We start from the raw sequence: 19,867 nt of genomic DNA on the forward strand, positions 1-19,867 counted from the left end.
GCCTTAGGTGCCTAAGTTGGAAAGAGCAGCCCAGATTGTTTCAGCCCCTCAAGCCACAAGATTCAGCAGTTACTACTTGCAATCTGAACTGCAAAGTTCTCCACAGGACTCTGCTTGAACTTGTGAGCATATACAAAAATGCCCCAGTTTTTGGTCACTTCTGTCTCTAATTCATGCCTTAGCTCTTTTCTGACCCACATTCATGCTGGGGAGACACTGGGTGAGGTACCCAAGTCCTAGAGGTTTGTGAGGCATATTCTGAGCAGACATAACTCATACTGATATCATTGAGTTCAGGCAAAATTTGGTAGTGGTGTGCATGCCTTTTTGCAAAATAGCAAAAGAGTAGTTTTAGCAGACTTTTTCCTCCACTGCCCCACTGGTAGGAAGAAGAGGTAGGTTCCAGCTTATGCTTCCAGAGTGATTTCTGATACTGATTTTTGATACTTATCCAAGGAGGCTGACAGGCTTAATGGTGTGAAAGGATCTGATCTCTAATCCCAACGGTCTTCCTTCCTGTTGTGATGCACGTGCAGGGCAGGAGGTGCAATTGTTGGGATCAAGCACCTGATCCCAATCACACCACTGCCTGCAGGGATCCCAGGCATGAGTTTGCAACTGCTGGACTGGGAGAGTCAATAGACTCTCCCTGCCTGGCAGCTGCAAACTCATGGGTTACTCCACCAAGACCCCTAGATTGGGGATTCTCTCCCTGATGCTGTGGTTCCTGTGAATGTGCTGTGCTACAGGCACAGCTTTTTGACATCCCAGAGTATAGGGATTCCAGAATCATGTCACAAATGTACCATATTAATTACACCATGAACATAATGTGCCAGGAGCCCAATTACTCTGTCATATGTAATGTTTAAAGAATCCTGGGAACAAGGACAAGAATCCAGGTCTCTCCAGTCCCAGGGGAGTCCCTAATGATTCAGCCAGAGAATCAGGCTGCTTCTTGATTGTTCTTTTCCTTTTATTTCAGATAAAAATGTCAAAACTAAACACATTTCTTTCTTTAAAAAGTATTTGGTTTTCTCACCAATGGCACAAATCGGACAATCTTTATACAGAATGAAGGTCTTTATCTGATCTTGATCTGATATTTTGATGTCTAACTCCTAAGAGTCTTAGAAGGTTAAGAAGACAGTAGAAAACCCCAACTGCTTCATGTATTCATACATTTCATCAACAGGTTAAATAGATTCATAGATTGTAAGGCCGGAATGGACCTCGGAAGATCATCGGGTCCAGCCCCCTGCACCAAGCAGGAAACATAACTGGGGGTAAGGTGACCCCAGCAAGGTGTTTCTCTTATGGTATATTTTCCAGTGTTTCCTCAGCTTATTAAAAACTAATTATTACATAAATATGCACCAGACTGTTTTAAATTCCATAATTATTTTTATTATTTTATTTTTAGAAATGAGGATATTTCTAAGTAACTCATGAAGACATCAAAGATTTTCCAGACATGCTTTTACACAAGTAGAGGGCCTGAAAACCAGTGCTGACAGAGCAGTTCTCCATATCTTTAGATACCTTTTCTCTGGAAGTGGGCATCCTTACATATAGTAGTCTGTACAACAATTCCTCTTTCTTCCTTTCCAAAATCACAGAAGTGCATAGTTTGAAGGAAGCATGCAGTTTTCCTCATTTTCATTTTAAAAGCGTCAGTGTAAACCCATGTAATTGTTTATGACAATAATTTAATTAGACTACTTATATGTCAGTAAGGCCACTTGGTATATTTTAATGCTTTCCTTCTTTTGTGAATTTTGGAAAACACAATAATAATGTTTTATAATTTCTTTCAGATTAGTAGATTCTCCAATTTTGCAAAATATTTGCCCATTACAGACTCATAAAATTTATCATAACGTTTTTCTTCTATGATACAACTGAACAGGTCCTATGGTAGTTATACCTATATTAAACATATATAAGATAAAATATGAATTTAGTTATCCATAATTAAAAGTTCATATTTAAGCAATATTCTGCTGAGCATTAAAGCATGAGAAAACTTCAGGTGAAGAACAAGGGTGAGTCATGTTCTCAGCAGGGTTCTGATTCCAGCAATGCTAGGAAGGTGTATCTGTATTACCCATTCATGAAGGGGTAAAACCTGGGACATTTCCCTCCATAAGGCCCAGAATCAGTAGTGTAACTAAGGTGGAGCAACCAGGGCAGCAGCCCCAGGGACTGACTTAGGGGCAGGGAGAGAGAGAAAAAATAACAGTTGTTGCTGCAGCCAGCAGCAGCATCAGCACCTGAAAATCATTGCTGCCTCCATATATCACTACTGCCCCAGGCACCCAGCTGTCCTGTCATCCATCTCTCTACAAAAATCATATTTTTTGACTGCACAGGGAGCCAGGATGCAGAGAACTCATACCCTTGATGTATTCCCCTAGAGTAGTGGTAAGCTGCTACCAGGTCCCCTCTCAGTCTTCTTTTCCTCAGGCTGAAGAGTCCCAGATCCCTCAGCCTTTCCTTGTATGGCTTGCTGTGTAAGACTCTGATCATACAGGTGGCTCTTCTTTGGACTTCCTTAATCTTGTTGATGTCCTCATTAACGTGTGGTGCCCAGAACTGGATGCAGTACTCCAGCTGTGGTCTCACCAGTGCTGAGTAGAGCAAAAGAATCACCTCCTTGGCTTTGCTGGAGATGTATCGATTGATGCACGCCAGAGTATTATTTGCCCTACTAGCTACAGAATTGCACTGCCGGCTCATTCATACTGTGGTCTATTATCACCCTTGCATCCCTTTCATTCATGGTGATAGTCAGTTTGATGCTGCCAAGCCAGTAGGTATGTTGGGGGTTGCTTGTCCCGAGGTGTAGCACTTTATATTTCTCAATGTTGAACTTCATCAGGTTTCAGTCCGTCCAACTTGCTAGCATGTCTAAGTCCGCCTGTAACTGTAGCTTATCTTCAAGCATGACCACGCTTCCCCATTACTTAGTGTTGTCTGCAGACTTGGCCAGTGAGCACTTCACTCCCACATCCAAATCATTAATAAAGGTGTTGAAAAGTGCTGGACTGAGCACCGACCCCTGCGGAACACTGCTGCTCACTTCTCGCCAGGATGACACAGATCTATTCACTACGACTCTATGGGTGCTATCCTGCAGCCAGTTTCTCACCCACCTGCGTGTCTCAGAGTTAAGCCCACAATCCTCCAATTTTCTCTTGAGGACATTGTGGGATACTAGATCAAAGGCCTTTTGAAAGTCTAGGTATACAATGTCAACGTGCTCTCTCATGTCCAGGTGGCGAGTTACCTGGTCATAGCAAGGGATGAGGTTGGTAAGGCAAGACCTGCCCACGACGAAGCCATGCTGGCTGTCCTTCAAAATCTTACCTTCTGCAAGCTTATCGCAGATGGACTCCTTGATGAACTTTTTTAGGATTTCCCCTAGGAGGGAAGTTAGGCTGATTGGCCTATAGTTACTGGGATCCTCCCTCCTGCTCTTCTTGTGGATGAGCGCAACATTGGCTCTCTTCCAGTCCTCGGGGACTTCTCCAGAGTGCCATGAGTCGTGGAAGAATTTGGCTAGGGGATTTCTGGCTTTGGTCAGCTCCTTCAGCACTTGCGGATGAAGATCACCTGGTCCTGCTGACTTGTGTATATCTAATTTTATTAACTGGTCATACACCAATTCTACGGCAATAGTAGGAAGGTGATTATTCCTATCGTGCTGATCCTTTACTCTACCTGGTGTGGTTTTCCCCATGGTCTGGTGAAAGACTGAGGTGAAGAAGTCATTCGGGAGTTTATCTTTCTCCTGGGTGCTGCTAACCAGCTCTCCTGAGTTCCTGAGCAATGGCCCCACACTCCCATTTGTTTTCCTCCTGTTTCCTATGTACCTAAAGAAAGACTTCTTGTTGTCCTTGATTCCCATTGCTAATCTAAGTTCGGTTGCCACTTTAGGCCTGTCTTATCTGTTTCCTGCAAATGTGGGCTGTCGTGGAATAGTCCTCCTTGGGGCCAGCCCCGAACTTCCATTGTTTATAAGCCTTTTTCTTTTTTCTCAAGAGGTAGTAAACTTGTGTGAGGGAATTGAAACCCACGTGTACATCTGCAGTCACTGGGTTAGAGCAGAGTCAGATCCTTTCAGAATTTGAGGAGGAATTAAATCTAGGTTTTCTACAGCCTGGGAAATTGCTATAACCATTGAGCTATTAGATAATAGCACACCATCTTCTGCTTTGCTGTGCATTTGGCTTTTCATTTGTTTTGCTTTATTACAAATCCCTGAAAATCAAACATTCTACTTTAGATCAAACAAATTAGTTTGCAAACAAAAACACTTTTGGATAAAAAAATAATTGTATACAAAATATTATATAAGAAATAGTTATTTTGAGTCAATACCACTATTTTCCCCCCACTTTCTTTTATTTTTTAAAAATTTTGTTCACCCATCAAACCAATAGCTCTCCACAGTAGAGGAGGGAGCTGAAGAAAACCTGTGGGAGTGGGTGCCACATAACAAGCAGAGACATGCACAGTATTAATTAGCCGACTAAAAAACTTGAGTGATTGGGGCATGATCCCTAACTCTTCTACCTTGCAATAGCAGCCATGTATTTTTTTTTTTTGATACCGGCTCCTGAAGTTGGCAGTTGAGGAACCCTCCTTGTAGTTCTACTCCTGTTAGAGATTAAAGTGTAGTTTTTCACCCATAGTACACAATATTTACATAATCAGATTAGCACTTATTTGTCTGAAGAGCGTGAAAAATTAGTGTCTTCCCGTATAACCTTGTGCTACACAGAGGTAATATCAATTCTCAATTAAATTCTGCTTTGATACCAAGGTATACCTCCTGCCGTTTTATCCACATTAGAAGGAAGAACACCGTCATGTTAATAATCTTAATGAACTACAAAGGTCTACAAACAATCTAATAAAGAGCTCACATGCCTAATCGAAAATGAAGTAGGAAAAAAGGCCTGTAGGCCAAACCACAGGTACAGTACCTGTTGCTATTAGTCCTCTACCACATGTCTATAGAACCCAAAGCTTGGCACAGACAGGTCAGATTGTGTGCAAAGATAACATAGTTATCCCCAACAAACCATATATTTTGACAGTATTTGGCCTCTGGCAATCTTGACTGCTCAATATTTTTAAAAAGCTGGTTATTTAACTTATTTCTTCATGTTTTTAATTTTGTGAACTCACAGCTATAAGTGAACAGATGACACTAAGGGTAAAATTATGTTTCATTCAAAGTGTAGTTCCTGACTACTGTGTGGTAGTGATTCATATGCACATTCTGGCCACGTCCAGACGAACGTGGCTGTGCAGTACGTGGCGTCGCAGACCTCCCTATGGCGCCACACACCACACATTCAGGCATTCCCTGCACTGCATGGTAACAGTGTAGGGTTGTTTTTTTTTTACCCCAAGAGATCCCAGAGTTCAAAAAGCCTGCTAAAAAATAAAAACGGGACTGTACACACAGCAACAACACACGTGGGAGAGCTGCGCACTGTCCAAAACCAGAGCCTGGCTTGCTGAAGCCACACACTGGCTGCTGGCCAGGCTTTGAGTGGCAGTATCACTGCAGCTGCAGCTCCCTGAGGCCCCCAGGACCCCAGGTAAGGCTGTTGTGCTGGCCCCAGCCTCCTCTACCCTACCCAGGGTAACCTGCTGTATGCCAGAGGGCACGTGGCACAGGCGTTTCCTGGGGACAAGTAGCAGGGGCACAAGGTGTGCCCCTGCTTCTTGTCCATGGGGAAACAAACATCCACACTTGTGTGGACACAGGCTCTGAGTGCATAAGTGCCTCTGTATTAGGAATAGGGAGATATCTCCTTATCTGGGGAGGATGATCTTATTCCTTATTCCTATAATAGGCACTTACATGCCCAGAGTGAGTAATAGAATTTCTCCTGTACCTACAGAGAGTTACATGAAGATAGTTACGTAAAGGGGAAATAGACAGTAAACCTGTGGGAAAAAGGGGAAGTTAACAGAAGTAACTGCAAACCAATGAAGCTTTGTACAAACCTGAGGAAGGGCATAGTGCCTGAAAGCTTGTCTAACATCTCTCCCAATAATTTAGTTGGTCCGGTAAATGATATAATCAGATAAACCTTGCTTCTTGCATATGCCCTGGACAGATTCTAACACCTCTTTATTAAGAATAGCATTTATTTAACAAAAAATAACATTTTGGGGAAGTTTAACCCAATTTTTACTACTTAAGAAGGATTCCTATTTATATCCTGAGAAACAGAAGAAGAAGGAGAAATGCATTCAAATGTGAAGCTCCCACAAGGGGCAAGGATTGAAATAAAATTAGTTAAACAGTGTAATTCTCAAAGCTAACTAAGAAAATAGCTAGCTTGCAGCAGGAGGAGGAGATGAAGAGGATAATCAAGACTTCCAAATACAGGCACAGCTACTTAGATAATGAATTGTTCTCAAGATTTATTGCTTCTATTAATAAGCTATATAATTTTATATACATTTTTAAGGAGATGCATGCTGGCATCTAAGGAGATGCAAATTTAATACATCACAAGATATCTCAACGTTTTGTGTGGGAAGAGCATGTGTTTTCTATGTAAAGGTGGTAAGCTTTTGAAAATGCTCTCTGTCATGTATTTTCACTCATAAAATCTATGACCTTCAAAGTAATTTTAGTAGACTTAAAGTCAGAAGTCATATTGGGGAAAAATAAGCAGCAGTAGTATGCTAGATCCCCTCGCAAGTAAAATTTGCCAACGTATGATGGCAGCATAAAACACCATTCAGAATAGATCATTCAGATTTTCATTCTTGCATGATTTGATTGGTAAAAGAGTTGAAATTTAAATGGCCATATTAAACTTCAGAGCCAACATTTCACTGAGATAAAAGGAGACTGTACATTCTCAAAAAAAAAATCCAACTATTTCTTTCAGAGCAATATAAAGGAATTCAGTGTTATTTCCCCCTTTTAAAATAACTAAAATAATGCTAAAACCAATGCAGATTTGCTGAGGCGGTTATACTAGATGTATTTTACAAAAGGGGAGCCTGAGGCATAGAGTTATGCCATGACTTGTCTGGGTGACTGGGGGAGGCTCTGAGTTGGAAATGAGAGCCGCTAAAGTGTTATAGCTGTGAAAAAAAAATCTTAAACACAAAATAGTTTAATAAAACTAAATTCTAGATGAAATTGGAAGCAATCAATTAATCACTGATCACTAGCCAAATCTTGCATTTGCATACAGGCATATATTGCACGTTTCTTACCATCTAAATAAAAATGCTTTAGCCTCTAAATCCCTTAACATCTAAATACCATATAAACCTAAGTCTTTATATTGGAATTCTCTGCATATTGTGAAAGAAAAATACTGCAATTAAACTGCAAGAAACTAGTGGTATAAAGAGCAAGGAATGGATAAGAGACTATCCCACATACCTCTGCTATCAATATTGAAGGCATTTTATATTTTATTGAACACTGATACTGGTTGCTGTATCAAAGTATGTAGATTTCACTTTAAAAACTTGTTTTCATTTAGGGGCAATAGGATGGCAAAATGATGTTGGAATTTTTAATTTATGGGCCTTTCATAGATTTCATAGACATTAGGGCTGGAAGGGACCTCGGAAGATCATCGAGTCCAGCCCCCTGCCCAAAGGGCAGGAAGTCAGCTGGGGTCATAGGATCCCAGCAAGATAAGCATCCAGTTTGCTCTTGAAGGTGTTCAATGTAGGCGCTTGAACCACCTCCGGTGGCAGGCTATTCCAGACTTTGGGGGCTCGGACAGTAAAGAAATTCTTCCTTATGTCCAGCCTGAAACGGTCTTGTCGTAGTTTATGACCATTCGACCTAGTCGTCATCACTTGGGGCGCTCTGGTGAACAAACGTTCCCCCAGATACTGGTGGTCACCCCTGATAAACTTATAGGTGGCCATCAGATCACCCCTGAGCCTGCGCTTTTCCAGGCTAAAGAGCCCCAGGGCTCTCAGCCTGTCATCGTAGGGTCTGCTTCCCTGACCTCTGATCATGCGCGTGGCTCTTCTCTGGACTCTCTCAAGCTTCTCCACGTCCTTTTTGAATTGTGGAGCCCAAAACTGGACGCAGTACTCCAGCTGTGACCTCACTAAGGCTGAGTACAAGGGGAGAATGATGTCCCGGGATTTGCTTGAGAAGCATCTATGGATGCAAGCCAGCGTTTTGGTCGCTTTACTAGCCGCAGCATCGCACTGCAGGCTCATGTTCATCTTGTGGTCAATGGTGACCCCCAAGTCTCTTTCTTCCTTAGTGCTAGCCAACATAGCACTGCCAAGCCTATAAGGATGCTGCGGGTTTTTCTTCCCAAGGTGGAGAACCTTGCATTTATCGGCGTTGAACACCATCAGATTCTCGTCCACCTACTTGCTGAGCCTGTCCAGGTCAGCCTGGATCACCCGCCTGTCTTCTGGCGTGGATGCTTTGCCCCAAAGTTTGGTGTCATCGGCAAACTTGGCCAGTCCGCTTCTGACTCCAGTGTCCACATCATTAATGAAGATGTTGAACAGTATGGGTCCAAGGACAGAGCCTTGGGGGACCCCACTGGTCACCGGACACCATGATGAGTGACTTCCATCAATTACTACCCTCTGGGTCCGACCCCGGAGCCAATTTTCCAGCCAGTGGATCGTGCTGGACATCAGTGGGCATGGATGTCCCATGGGAATGATGAAAGATGGACGCAAAGTACCTATTTAATAGGTTGGCTTTTTCCTGGGTGTCAGTTGTCAGTTGCCCCATCTGGTTCAGCAGGGGTCCAACGTTGCCCCTGCTTTTCCTCCGGCTCCCCACATATCTGAAAAGGGACTTTTTATTGTCCTTGACGCTCAAAGCTAGTTGGAGTTCAGTTGCAGCCTTGGCTTTCCTGGTATGCTCCCTACAGGACTGGACCAGTGCAGAATAATCCTCCTTGGAGGTGACTCCCATCCTCCATCCTTTGTAGGCCTTTCTTTTTAGCCTCAGGAGGTCTGCTAGGTCCCTGGAGAGCCAGGGGGGCTGCTGTGCCCTCTTGCTGCCTTTCCTCCGAGATGGAATAGACTTAGTTTGTGCATTGAGGATCGCTTCCTTGAGGAGCAACCACTCTTCTTGAACTCCCCTCTCCCCGTGGTCATGGTCGCTTAGGGCCTCACTGACAAGCCTCCTGAGCTTGTCAAAGTTGGCTTTCCTGAAGTCAAGGACTTCCGTGTTGCTGACTGACTTGCCAGCTTTTCGGCAGATGGTGAAGGTGATCAGCTCGTGGTCGCTGTCACCCAGCTTCCCATTGATCACTAGGTTGCCGACTAGGTCATCCCTAGTAGCCAGTACCAGGTCGAGCAGCGCTTTGCCTCTCTTTGGCCCATAGACTTCTTGAATCAGGTAGAGGTCATCCATGCATGAGAGGAAGCTTTGCGACCGCTCAGATTTTGCTGAGCGATCCTCCCACGAGATGTCTGGGTAATTGAAGTCACCCATGACAACCATGGTCCTGGAGCATGCTGCCTCAGCCAGTTCTGGGCAAACTCCTGGTCAAGCTCAGGACTTTGGGTGGGAGGTCTGTAGTAGACTCCCACCATTGTGTCCCCTGTGCTGTGTTTCCTATGGATTTTAACCCAGAGGGTCTCCAGCCGTCCACCCTGGTCACCAATATTGGCTTGCAGGGACGTGTAGCTTTCCTTAACATAGAGAGCTACACCCCCTCCCCTTTTCTCTACACGATCCCTCCTATACAGGGTATAGCCATCTATATCCGTGGTCCAGTCATGGGTGGAGTCCCACCAGGTCTCCGTTATCCCTATGACATCATAATTATGTTCCACAGCAGTCAGGTTTTCTTAAGTAGATACTGAAAATTGAATCTGTAGCCATTGCAAGAAAAATAAAAATAGTTATGCTAAAAAATAATGTAGATTTGCTGAGGTGGATATAAATAAGTGTATTTTTAACTCTGATTTCATGTCTTTTATATACTTTAATATATGATTGAGCCATTTTTGGTCCTCTAATTGCATATTTAAATCAGGTTCTAGTAAGGTCAAATGACTTGCCATCTTTTAAATAATTAATATTTGAATGGCTACATCAATTAGTTTCCCCTTCTGGTTTTTTTATGTGGCTTGTAGAGCAAACTGTCAAATTCAATTTGTTTTTGATATTGCATACTTCAGTTATTATAAACATGCTCAGCATGTAAGTTTCTGTTAAATCAAAAGGAATAAAGAATTTGTTTTTGTTCTTCATGCAAACTGTTTTCTCTTCTGTGTAGGAGATTGCATCAACAATTTGAAAGCTATAAAGAACAAGTGAGAAAAATAGGTGAAGAAGCCCGCCGCTACCAGGGAGAGCATAAGGATGATGCACCAACATGTGGAATTTGCCTTAAAACAAAGTTTGCAGATGGTTGTGGCCATTTATGCTCTTATTGTCGGACCAAGTTCTGTGCCCGATGTGGAGGTCGTGTTTCTCTACGATCAAACAACGTAAGTGATACAGTGTTAAATAGATCTTTTTGACACAATCAAACTGGAAATTGTTCAAATTCTTCAGTCATTTAAATATGGCATTCCCTGCCTTAACTTTAACATCTCATCCATTCATCATGTCCCGGACCCTTTTTTTTAAGTGGGTTTCAATTGGAGTAGCTAATAAGTAAAAATAACATATTCCAAAAGTATGAAGGTGTTTAGAGCTTTAAAATGAGTTAGTTAACATAAAGGAATATAGCACATGATTATAGTGAGATATAGTTTGAAGGTAAAATTCTCATTTTGTTTGGGATAGTGAATTCTATTTTCATCTTAGATTTTGTGAAATTTTCCATATTGAGCCATTTTGATTAGCTCTAAAGAAGTTTAAGCTGCTGTTTCAAAAATAGCTATTTTTATAGCTTTTAATGAAGGTTATTTATGTTTCTCTTTTTAAAGAGAATTTGATGAAGGGAAAGGTAAGCCTTTCTGAATTGCACCAATAACACAGAGGCCAAGGTCCTATTTCACTTTATATATGCAAATGGTATTTACCGCTGTTTTTGGCATGTGTGCACAGTTTGGGATTCTATTCCAGATGTAATATGGATTTGCATGTGCTCACGTAGCTTCTGAGCATGCTTAGAAGGGATGTGCTTTTGCTGGGTGGGCATTCCAGTTGCTGTAAGCTTACTTGGGTATGCATTCAAGTCCTGAAATGTTAGCCAGGCAAAAATCCATGACTGGCAGATATTAAGCCACAGAGGAAGGTCCTCCTGTGCTTTATCTTGAAAGACTAGTGCCCAGGGCACTCACCCAGGAACCAGGTTCTAGGTCCCCATCCTCCTACAGTAGTTTGAACCTACATCTCTTACTTCTCAGGACAGTACTTTAACTGCTATGCTACAGGTTAGGTGCTAACCACAAGCCTCTCCAGTTCTTGGAGAACACTGGGGAATTTTCAGGCCCTTTGGGCTCGTCTACACACGTAATTAATGTGTGGAGATAAACTCCAGAGCTTATTGTTCTAGAGTTTTTTGCTCCCATGTGTGCTATTTGAAAGCCCAGGTCTGCTCCGATAGGTTCCATGTGCTGCAGAGCAGCTGGCTGGGGCATGAGGGTGCTTCAGCATGGGGGCTGCCTGCTGGTTAAGCCCATGCTGAAGTACCCTGTGCCCCAGCCAGCCAGGCCAGCATCTACACATGTGTTGCTACACATACAAGAACTCTTCAACAGATTAGGATTTGTATTTACAAGTTAAGATATTTAACAAGTCCTAACCTGCTCCAGAGTTTTCCTATGTGCGGCAGCACATTTGTAGATGCTGCCCAGGCTGGCTGGGGCACAGGGTGCTTCACTGTGGTACTAACCAGCAGGGAGCCCCCATGCTGAAGCACCCAGTAGACACAAGTCCTAACCTGCTGCAGAATTTTTTCATATGCCCTACTAGAGACGCATGTGTAGGCACTGAAACATTTACAGCGCAGTTAATTAGTCAACTGTGCAGGAAACTTCTTGTGTAGATGCACCCACTGAGAACAAGGGTCCTCCTATCTAGAGCATTAGTCATGTTACTGAGCCACATCGCCTCTGGCTTCTTTCTGGCTCTCCATATCTCCCTCTCTTGCCTGCCCATGTGTCTAGGTTCAAAAGTAGGGTGAAAACATGACAGGATTCTCTTCCTCCTGCTTTATTTTGTTTCTTCCCAGTATGTACACAGGTCAAAAGTCTGTTTTTTCTAGAAGATAAAAATGGTATTAATATAATAGAGAAACAGCCATTTAGATGGTAAAGTGAAATAGGATCCATCTCCAGGTGTGTTAGTTTCATTTTAAAAATTGTATCTGTAAATTAGCCAGGGTTGCTTTGGAGTTGCTTCTTAATCCTTCTGTTAGGCAAGTGAGATTCCCATTCACAGCAACTAGTAGTTTGTATAAACCTAGCTAGAGGGTGTTCCCAATCACCTAGGTGTTCCCAAACTTGAAGGCTCTTCAGGGATCTACTCTTTCTCTTGGCAGTCTTCTGATCCCATGGCAGGTGGCTGACTGCCCTTCTCAGTTGTGCATAGAATCATAGAAAATGAGGGTTAGAAGGGACCTCAGGAGGTCATCTAGTCCAACCCCCTGCTCAAAGCAGGACCATCCCCACCTAGCTCATCCCACCCAAAGCTTTATCTAGTTGGGTCTTAAAAACCTCAAAGGATGCAGATTCCACCACCTCTCTGGGTAATATGTTCCAGTGTTTTACTACCCTCCTAGTGAGAACATTCTTCCTAATATCTAACCTAAACTTCCCTTGCTTCAATGTGAGACCATTGCTCCTTGTTCTGTCATCTGCCACCACTGAGAACAGTCTAGCTCCATCCTCTTTTGAACCCCCCTTCAGGTAGTTGAATGCTATCAAATCCCCCCTCAGTCTTCTCTCCTCTGGACTGAATAAGCCCAGTTCCCTCAGACTTTCCTTTTAAGTCATGTGTGCCAGCCCCTTCACCATTTTTGTTGCCCTCTGCTGGATTCTCTCTAATTTGTTCACATCCTTTCTGAAGCGGGGGCCCCAAAACTGAACACAGTACTCCAGATATGGCCTCACCAGTGCTCAATAGAGGGGAATAATCACTTCTCTTGACCTACTGGCAACACACCTCCCAATGCAGCCTAGTATGCCATTAGCCTTCTTGGTAACAAGGGCACACTGTTGGGTCATATTCAGCTTATTGTCCACAGTAACCACCAGGTCTTTTTCTGCAGAGCTTCTCTCCAGCCAGTCAGCCCCCAGGCTGTAGTGGTGCATGGGATTGTTCCGTCCTAAGTGCAGGACTTTGCACTTGTCTTTGTTGAACCTTGTGAGATTCCTTTTGGCCCAGTCCTCCAATTTGTCTAGGATTCTACACTCTGAATCCTGGCCCTACCCTCCAGCCTATGTACAACTCTCCTCAGCTTGGTGTCATCTGCAGACTTGCTGAAGGTGCACTTTAAGGCATTTTCCAGGTCGTTGATGAAGACCTCGAACAAAAGTGGCCCCAGGGCTGAGCCCTGGGGCACTCCACTTGATACCAGCTGCCAAGTAGACATCAAGCCATTGATTACTACTGAGCCCAATGCTCCAGCCAGTTTTCTACCCACGTTACAGTTCATTCATCCAGCCCATGCTTCCTTAGCATGTCTGTGAGAATGTTGTTGGAGACTGAATCAAAAGTCTTGCTGAAATCAAGGTAAAATCCATCCACTGGTCTCCCTGCATCCACAGAACCAGTCACCTTGTCATAGAAGGCAATTGGGTTCGTCAGGCACGATTGCCTTGGTGAATCCATGATGACTGTTCCTAATCACCTTCTTCTCCTCCACGTGCTTAGAAATGGATTCCTTGAGGATCTTCTCCATGATTTTTCCAGGGACTGAGGTGAGGCTGACTGGTCTGTTGTTCCTTGGATCCTCCTTTTCCCCTTTCTTAAATATGGGCAGTATGTTTGCCCTTTTCCAATCATCCAGGACTTCTCCTGATCACTATTAGTTTTCAAAGATAATGGCCAGTGTCTCTGCAATCCCATCAGCCAACTGCCTCAGCACTCTTGGGTGCATCCCATCTGGCCCCATGGACTTGTACATGTCCAGCTTTTCTAAGTAGTCCCTAACCTGCTCTTTCACTACTGAGGACTGCTTACCTCCTCCCCAAACTGTGCTGCCTGGTGCTGTAGTTTGGTACCTGACCTTACCTGTGAAGACTGAGGCAAAAAAGGCATTGAACACTTCAGCCTTTTCTGCATCCTCTGTCACAGGGTTGCTTCCCCCGTTCAGTAATGGACCCACGCTTTACCTGATCCTCCTCTTGCTACTGACATACTTGTAGAAAACCTTCTTGTTACCCTTCATATCCTTGGCTAGCTGCAAGTCCAGTTGTGTGTTGGCCTTCCTGACTTCATCCCTGCATGCCTGAGTAATACTCTTATTCTCCTTCCTAGTTATTTGTCCAGGTTTCCTCTTACAAGCTTCCTTTTTATGATTTAGTTTACTGAAGAGTACCCTGCTAAGCCAAGCTGATCTTCTGCCATACTTGCTAGTCTTCCTGCACATCAGGATGCTTTTTTCCTGCACTCTCAGTAAGGCTTCTTTCAAGTATAGCCAGCTCTCCTGGACTCCTCTCTCCCCTGAGACTGGTTTCCTAGGGGATCCTACTTATGAGTTCTGTGAGCGAGTCGAAGTCTGCTTTTCTGAAGTCCAGGGTCCTTACTCTGCTGCTGTAAATCCTTCCATTCCTCAGGATCCTGAACTCTATTGTCTTGTCACTGCTGTTCAAGTTGCATCCACTACCACATTCCCCATCATTTCATCCCTGTTTGTGAGCAGCAGGTGAAGAAGAGCATAGTCCCTAGTTGGCCTCTTCAGCACTTACACCAGGAAGTTGTCCCCAACACTTTCCAGAAACTTCCTGAATTGCCTGTGTGCTGCTGTTTTGCCCTCCCAGCAGATGCCAGGGGGATTGATTGGGAAACTTCTGGTAGCTGTTTGAAGAAAGCCTCTTTCACCACTTTCTTCTGTCTGGTGGTCTGTAGCAGGCCCCCCATCACAATATCACCCTTGTTGCTCTCCCCTTTGATTCTAACCCAGAGACTCTCAGCAGGCCTATCTCTAGTTTCATGCTGAAGCTCTGATCAATCATATGGCTCTTTTACATAAAGTGCAACTCCTCTTCCTCTTCTCCCCTGCCTGTCCTCCCTGAACGGTTTGTATCCATCCACGACAGTCATGCATGATGTGTGAGATCTTATACAGAAGTCCACTGTCATGTACTAAACTTTGGATTATGATCTAGATCCAGTACACACACACACACACACACACACACACACACACACACACACTCATACATGCGCGCGTGCTTATAATTTCATTTTACTAACGGATTTGTTAGCTATTAGGAGATCAATTCTGGCTTTCCAGATACTGTTTCAAGGCATTGGAGTCTTTGGGTGCCTGTACATGTGTGAGGACACTGCTCCGATGCACTGTAATTACAGCACGGTGGAGCAGACTTGATTAATCAATTAATCGAGTCTGCCGGAGCATGCTAATTAGCGCTCTTCAGCAGGCTCTGTGTCTCATATATTCAGCATCCCTGCACTTCAAAATGGTGATCGGGGGCACTTTAACTGTTGAACAAGCTTTAGTTAAAGGCCCCCCTTGCTCTTTTGAAGTGCAGGATGCTGAATACACAAGACACCGTGGATGCTTTAATTAGAGGCAGCTATCAGAGCCGCTTTAATTAGAGTGTCCCCCTCTCAACACTCCTGGAGCATGTGTAAATACATCCTTTGGCACTGTTGTAAATGCATGTAGATTTTTTCAGAACTATATAAATTGAGTGATAACTTGGCAGAAATATGCATAATACAGCCTAATGCAGCATTAAGACTCCTAGTATCCTTACAAGGAGTTAAATACACTTTTTGAAAAATCAATATAGTTCTAGAGCTTAAAATATTAAATCTATATGAAGTTTGAAAAGTAACTGGATGCATTTCATTTTATCACCTGCAGATGGTATCACCAGAGCAAGTTTTTGGAAAACCTAGTTTACTGTGCTATTTTAGGTAATACTTGGTAACATGGTATGTATAGCACAGATTACCCATACTCAAGAAGAGCTAGTATATGTTTTAGTTATTTCTTATCCCATATTTTTCTTCACATGTACAAAAATTGGGCTAAACTTTGTCCCTGATGTAACACTCCGGATGACTTTTGGAGTGTCGTGTTATGGGTGAATTTGATTTATTTTGGTAGAACTTAGAACTTTCATAATGCTAAAATGCTTTCCTGTTGTGCCTAATTTGTACGTTGGCTTGCACAATCTTCATGGATGTTTAAATTAAGTCCAGAAAATGCATTAGTAAGGCACAGTGAGGAAAGAAAATCCTCAGAAGATTCTTCAAGTATTCAGTTTAGAAAACTAACCTGCATGTGAGAAATAGGATACATCTAATATGGAAAACAGTTGACTCAAGCAATCTAATTATACAGTTCTCTTTCCCCTTCCCTGACTCAGTTGTGATACAGGTACAATTTTTTTGTACCTAACTTGACCTCGTTATAATTGGGACAGATAATTAGGCTAAAACCCAGTTCTGAAGCAAGAGTAAAGCTCTTGACTCATGGGCAAAATTTTCCCACGCTTGTAACTGGGTCAAGGGACAACAGTCTTGTAACTGTATTATCTGATGGAGTTGTTTTTTATAGTACAGGTTTACAGTTAAATGTCCAATTTTTCACTTGCTTAAAACTTTAAAATGGTCAATTTGGGCCTGTTACAAAAGAAAGAAAAGAAACGTAAATGTCATGCCTGGTTTAGGACCTTATCCTGTGTAATGACTAGACAAATTTCTGTAAGAGGAAATATTAAGTTGTAAATTTGTGAAAACAAATAGCTTTTGATGGAAGAAACAGAAGCTACAGTCATCATGATAAATGTCCTTGAAACACTTGGAAGTTGATTCTTGTGAAAAAAGAAATTGATTGCTATTGTTTTCATTCTTTCATGTGTCTTCTCCATTCTTTGCTAATATCTCTTATACTTCTATGGGTCCATGTTGGGATATATATTGTCTGTATATGCAATAGTATAAGTATCTTTTTATTTTAAAATGTTATATTTTCTTTTTTTTTTTTAATTCTTACATTTTCAGCTCTTTATAGACACTTACTAGAATTGCCTTTCTTTGAAATCTGCCTATTAATATTTGCCTCCCTTTTTCTTTTTCTCTTCCTGTTTCTTTTCTCTCCTTATTCTGCTTCCTTGGATGCTTTCCCAAAGGAGGACAAAGTGGTTAGAATCAATGCTTTTTATCATTTATTATAATAATGTTGTTAGTTAACTAAATGTGAAACATATTTATGTTAAGTATTGAACTGAAAATTTAAAATGAACCCATGTAATAAAAGCCCATTCTTAGTTTGTGTGCAGTTGCTGAAAGTAGGATAATCAACCACATGCATTAAAATTGTGGGAAATCCAAAAGAGGTAGAAAGTTCAAGAAAGGTTCAGGATGTACTAAACTACAGCTAAATTTAACAGTGAACTTCGTTCAGTAAAAATGACTATAATTCCCAATCTGGCTTCTGGTTTTTAGACATGAGGTCCTTCCATCTTCAGGAAATCTAGTTTAATTTTAAATGCATTTTAATTTGATTTTGTTGTTTTTGTTACATCTTACTTCTGGCTACAGCAAAAACTCAGGGATGTGGGAAGTCAGCCTTTTGATCTTACATTCCAAATGCTTTCAGTGGGCTAATGTTGGAAAGTGATACAGCTTAAGTAGGGGTGAAAATGTAGCAGATGGAAATATAGAATCCCATGCGTATAAAGTATGTTTTTGAAGAGTTCTAAAGCTGTTTAAGGGTCAGATTAAATATGGAAAGTTTCAACAGAGTTTCCTGTGTACCTTATGAAAAAACACCATGTTTTAATATCTAGTTGTTTATTCAACATTATAACTGCGATATTGCTGAAGGAGTAGGCATCCCTTCTTAATTCCAACCAGGCAGATGTTATACATACCCATAGCTCTGACGAGTCACTCTAGGTGGTGAATACATAAATATATTGGGCAGAGATGAATAGCAAGCTCCATTCAGGCTCACCTCAAGAGAAGAGTGTTAGAGGCATTACAGCCAAACATTTACCTACCCCCGACTTGAAGGTGGCAGTGCCACATCTCTGTCATGGAATGGTAGTATTCCATAACAGAAATGGTACCCTAGGACAACCTGAAACCAGTGTTGTGCAATAGCTGAGGAAACATGTTTCATGTTATCTACGGACATTAATGTTGAAATTGCTGTACCTTATGTAAAACTGAGAACATTTCTCTGTAGCATCTCTGCATAGATGCTACTGTTTGTACTAGTTTGCACTTTTGGTCCTAATGACAGATATCCAGATTGCGCTGGGTGGAGTGGCACATGTCCTTGATATTGATTAACATATAGTGCAGATTGTATAGCTAGAGATTTTGATTTTTGTGGGCATTTTTGGCAAGGTGCCTTCTAAGCTTGATAATTGATCACTGGGGCCCCTGACAGATGATAATGTAAGCACATGATGGGATCTGAAGAATTTTATTCTGGATCCCCCCAAAAATGTGTTTCATGCCATGCCAGCCATTCAAGATCTGACATGGCAGGACATGCAGTTTTTGTGATCTGGGATAAAATTTCTCAGATCCGATCATGCATCTGCTGGTGCTGTGGAACAATTCTCCAGTGCTACGCTTCCCAGGCCACCCATTAAGCTTACTGGCTCACAGGGCACCTGGGACTGGGGAGCTGCTTCCCAGTCCCAGGCTCCCTGGACACCCAGACCTTTGAAGGGCACATTGGAAACCCTGGCACTGGAGACTGGGTCCCTGATGCTGGGCTGCCCAGAATGTCTTTAAACTTGATTGTGAAGGCTGAATCTGGGCTTAGGGGACTTCTCTCCAATTCCAGGATCCTGGAGTCCCTGGACCTTTAAAGGCTGCCCTGGCAGTCCTGTTCCCATTGCTGCCAGGGATAGGGCAGCCTGAAAACTTCACTGGTAACTCTGGTACTCAGGGAGTCAGCTTCTTTTCCACCATCCATTCCCATATGGATAAGGCAGGGCAGGTTAATACCTTAGGTTGCATACACACATACTAAGTCAACTTAAAATAAGCTGACTTAAGTAAGTTGCCTTAAGTTAGACCACATTGGAGCATACACATATAGCTCCTTGACGTGGTGGCAGCCATCCTGTGAGATGAGTTGACTTAAATAATATGACTCGAGATAGTCTTGGAGGTGTATTATCTTGCGCTGCATTTAAGTCAACTCTGCTCCACATACATGTGTATATTCTGACAGTTAAGTTGACTTAACTTTTTTAAGCTGGTTTAACTGTCAGAAAGTTAGTACATCTGTATGCACTCTTAGAGACTAACTTGCTCAGAAAGACATAAGCTTTTGTAGGTGATAGCCTCTTTTTTTTTGTAGCATCTGATAAAGTAGGCTGTTACCTACAAAACTTATGTCTTTCTGAATGAGTTAGTCTCTAAGCCTCTTCTCTAGCCTGCCTCTGAAGCTAGAGAGGTGTCAGAGGCAGGCAAGGCAAAACAGTACTTGGCATGCCAGTGCAACCTCAACCGAGTCTGTATGTGCAACTTGCTGGAGGATCTGCCTGTCACACATCAGACTCCTCAGCCACTCAAGAAGCTGTGGTGGTACCCGGAAACCCACCTAAAACACAATCTCCATGCTCTCCTGAGAGCGATGGCTGCCAATGATGATGATAATCTCTGAGGTGCCACCCAGCCTTAGCTATTGGCTGGCTTCAGGCTAACATGGTACCTTTATCCCTCTTGGAGTGGGGTGAGAGAGCAGAGCATAAA

At 42.7% G+C, this 19,867-nt stretch overlaps 1 protein-coding gene across 36 annotated transcripts in view; it reads left to right on the top strand.

The window, feature by feature from the left end:
- The window catches only part of RIMS1 (regulating synaptic membrane exocytosis 1), a 574,877-nt gene that overhangs the window by 194,053 nt on the left and 360,957 nt on the right, over positions 1-19,867 (top strand). For all 36 annotated transcript variants that reach the window (XM_059730969.1, XM_059731058.1, XM_059730979.1 and 33 more), the window contains exon 2: positions 10,272-10,485. In XM_059730969.1, the coding sequence (XP_059586952.1) occupies positions 10,272-10,485 (214 nt within the window). The remainder of the gene's footprint in view (positions 1-10,271; positions 10,486-19,867) is intronic.

This window comes from Alligator mississippiensis, chromosome 1 (assembly GCF_030867095.1).
Source record: "Alligator mississippiensis isolate rAllMis1 chromosome 1, rAllMis1, whole genome shotgun sequence".
Classification (NCBI taxonomy): domain Eukaryota; kingdom Metazoa; phylum Chordata; order Crocodylia; family Alligatoridae; genus Alligator; species Alligator mississippiensis.